The sequence below is a fragment of the Bipolaris zeicola genome (assembly GCF_000523435.1).
Source record: "Bipolaris zeicola 26-R-13 unplaced genomic scaffold scaffold_608, whole genome shotgun sequence".
NCBI lineage: Eukaryota > Fungi > Ascomycota > Dothideomycetes > Pleosporales > Pleosporaceae > Bipolaris > Bipolaris zeicola.
In genome coordinates, this window is record NW_006912657.1 from 1 (window position 1) to 3,413 (window position 3,413).

General features: G+C 45.2%; 1 protein-coding gene across 1 annotated transcript; it reads left to right on the forward strand.

Moving 5' to 3' along the window:
- Positions 1 to 369: 369 nt before the first annotated feature.
- Positions 370 to 2,770, forward strand: COCCADRAFT_31529 (uncharacterized protein; the record flags this gene model as incomplete). The annotated part of the gene is made up of 4 exons (XM_007720738.1): positions 370 to 454; positions 484 to 830; positions 884 to 1,447; positions 1,499 to 2,770. 4 exons carry the CDS (start codon positions 370 to 372, stop codon positions 2,768 to 2,770), a joined length of 2,268 nt encoding a protein of 755 aa, XP_007718928.1.
- Positions 2,771 to 3,413: the final 643 nt, after the last annotated feature.

The window sequence follows — 3,413 nt, forward strand, 5'->3', positions numbered from 1 at the left end:
GGCGATCAGCCCTGATTGGCTGAGATCACAGAATCCGGGTACTCGAGAACACCCGGATTCTGTCCACCACCTAAGATATACCCGTATTCTGACAGCTTCATACCGTTAGTGTTAGGCAATTTTATTTCCGACTTTTTCCGATCGACCGAGAGCCCAGATGCGCCAGTGAGTCCAGCCTAGTACTAGCGTGTTGATCCAACTCCGAACATTTCGGACGAATGCCGGTCCCAGTCAAGGAAACCGCATTCGCCCCCTGAGAAACTCACCCACTACTTCCCGTCCCTATCCTTTCCTCCAACCAAATCCTTCCGTAGAACCCAATCGGCTCATCCGAGCCTACTGCGATAAGCACAAAGTCAAAAAGAAAACATGACCACTCCTTCGACCGAAAGGCACATCCGAGACCGAACTTTAAAGCAGAAGATGCGAAGAGGAACCCACAGCTGCTCTGAGTGTAAGTTTCGCTGCCTTTGTCATTATTAGCTAAAGCGACTGAGACCTGCTTGACAACAGGCAGAAGGCGCAAGGTGAAATGCATTTCTATTGCTGGCCAAGAAAGGTGTAAAGAATGTCATTTTCGAGGGAGCAGCTGCGTTGAACAATGTCCCAACAGTGGAAACACGTCAGCCCAGAAAACAAAGAGCATGCGAGAGCGAATTTCAGAGCTAGAGGCGATTATCCAGACCCTTCTTGCAGAACGGGGGACCGATCCATCCGCAAATCAGTCTCAGCCTTACATTGATGATGTCGAGTATCCCACCCCTGTGCCAGCCGACAATTCACCAGTAGCCAATCTACCCCCTCATATGCGATTGTTTGATAATGATGTAGTGCGTACCCAAAACATATCGAATCCCTTTGTGTCTGTGCTAAAATTTTGCAGATTGCTCCTGTGAATGACCAGCCCACAGTTCATACAAATTCTCACTCTAGTGGTCCATCAACCACTAGTAGCTTTGTTGAAACAACAGAAAATGGGTCTTGTGGCGAAGGAACTCCAGGGGATGCTAGCGACAAAGCCTGGGTTAATCTGAGGACTTCGAAAGACCAATATACCCGGGAAAAGTTGTTAGAATGCTTAGATTCTGGCGAGAGGCTAGATGATGCGCTTCAGAAAAACGAACAACGATGGATGATCTGGCGCTCCCGTATCTTGGCCCATCCTCCAAACGAATCTTTTGCAAATTGGGCTAAGAATATTATCCATAATGGGGCACCGTCTGATCTTGGCACGCTCATCTTGCTACTAGGCACTGGATCAGATCGAAAGGGCTCACAGAATCTGATCCCTCTAGTTGCAACTTTGATAACATCTGATGACGACTATACTACCACATTATCCGGAATAGAGTGCTCCCTTCTACTCTCAGACTACTATTGCAGCATTGGGCAACCAAGGCGAGCTTGGTTAGCCATTCAGAGAGGATTGGCATCTGCTCAACTAATTGTGAGTTTCTGTAAGATTATAATGTCAGTATTCCTTTTTAACATTGTACAGGGTTTACACCGCCGAAGCTCTTCACCGATAGCAAGTGGGATAATGCTACTCCTGCATTACGAGAATCAATTTCTGAGCCTTCTGCTGGGGACAGCGCGTGGCATATACTTTCATTGCAGCATTGAATACGCAAGAGAAGATATCAGGTTCTTTAAATCTGAAATGGGCGCTATTTGCAGTAAGTTCTTGATTGGAACACAAGATCAACGGGAGCCGTCGCTATCACTAGTCCTTGAACTCGACCAGCAGCTCCAAGCTCTGATTCTTGCCATGCCAACGACATGGAAAATATCACAATCGGAACATTCAGAGTCAGCGCAACTGTTGTTACCTGATATCGAACAAGATAAGATTCTGATCCAGATACGCATACAACAATTGCGGACATATCTGTATCTGCCATTGATGCTTGGCTCAGGTTCTACTCAAACTATACCTCCTCACATGTACGAGATGAGTCGGATAGCTTGTCTCGAGTCCTCAAGGGAGCTGCTAAGGCTCTATCAATTCCTGTCTCAACAGTCTTTATTCGAAAATACACTTGTAGACTTTATGGGCTTTTCAGCAGCAATGCTGATAATTCTTACCCTACTTGGCTGTCCCAAATTTCGAATGGGGAATGAGAGTTCTAGAAGAACAAGTAATCAAGACGAGCAAGATTGGGGATTCATTGAAACAACCATCAGCATATTGAACGGTAGAGCGGAAAGTCACGATAGTAAAGTCATCAGACAATGCCTAGAAGTCTTGCGCGCGTTGTCTGGTGCGCGAGACCCCACTGATCCCATTCGTCCAGGATGTAAATATCGCCTCGTAGTTCCGTTCTTCGGCGAGATCCTAGCTCAACCAGGCACAAAATTTGGTTTCATCAGTTCCTCTAACAACACGACAACCCCAACCAAGGCAACGACAGTACATCACAGCCACCCTTCCAACAACATGACTTCTACAAGCGTCTTAGGAAGTGCGTCGAATGGTTCCAATGCCGTACATGCGAGGAACACAATGACAATCTCAGAGTTTTCTGGTTGGGATGCATCTAGAACTATACCAGAGCTGTCGGAGCATGCGTTTAACCTGTTGTCCCAAGGTTTGGAGCACGAGGAGAATGGAAATACTTTCACTGAAATGTCGGATGTTGACCTTGGACTTGGAATGCAACCCATGCGATACAATCAACAGTGGCAGTACCTTTCAGATATGGACCTTAACCAAGATTGGCTGTTACTAGCTGAACCCAGCACAAGCGATCTATTTGTTGGAAATCAATGAGTCATGTTTTGTTCGTCTCTTTTTCTGAATATCTGATAATATTGCTATGGGAACTATTTGTAGTGCCGAGTAGAACAAAGAGCTGAGCTGATGTACACCCACAGTACAGAGGTGGCTTTCAAAAGTTATTGCTGACAGGGATAATCTGTATTACTACCGAAGTACTACCAGAGCTAATCAGATCTGTCCCACCGCCCCTCCTTATACTCATTTCTACCATTAAGTCGAATTATTTCTTTAATATAAAATAGAATCCTCTCTATCTAAGCTTATATTTAGTATTAAGGTAGCTCCTACTACTAGTGTAGCTATACCTCTACCCCTTCTACTCTATTTTTTAGTGTTCCTTTACTCGTTAACGTACCTCACGGGTTCGTGTCACACACGGGTTCGTGTCACAGTTTTGCCAAGCCCCCACCAAAACCACTACTACCTACCAATGTTACAACAACTACAGCACTTACAATCTTCTCGTAAACGTTAAATACAGCTTACGCTTTAAGCTCTTAAATAAGATGCGAATCTCCTAGTCCGACGCGCTATACGTATCTTTAACGTCTATTATAAGATACTAGGCTGTCGACGCGAAGGACAACCCTCATAAGCAGATTGCGTGCCTAAAATAATAAATCTAACTAAGCTT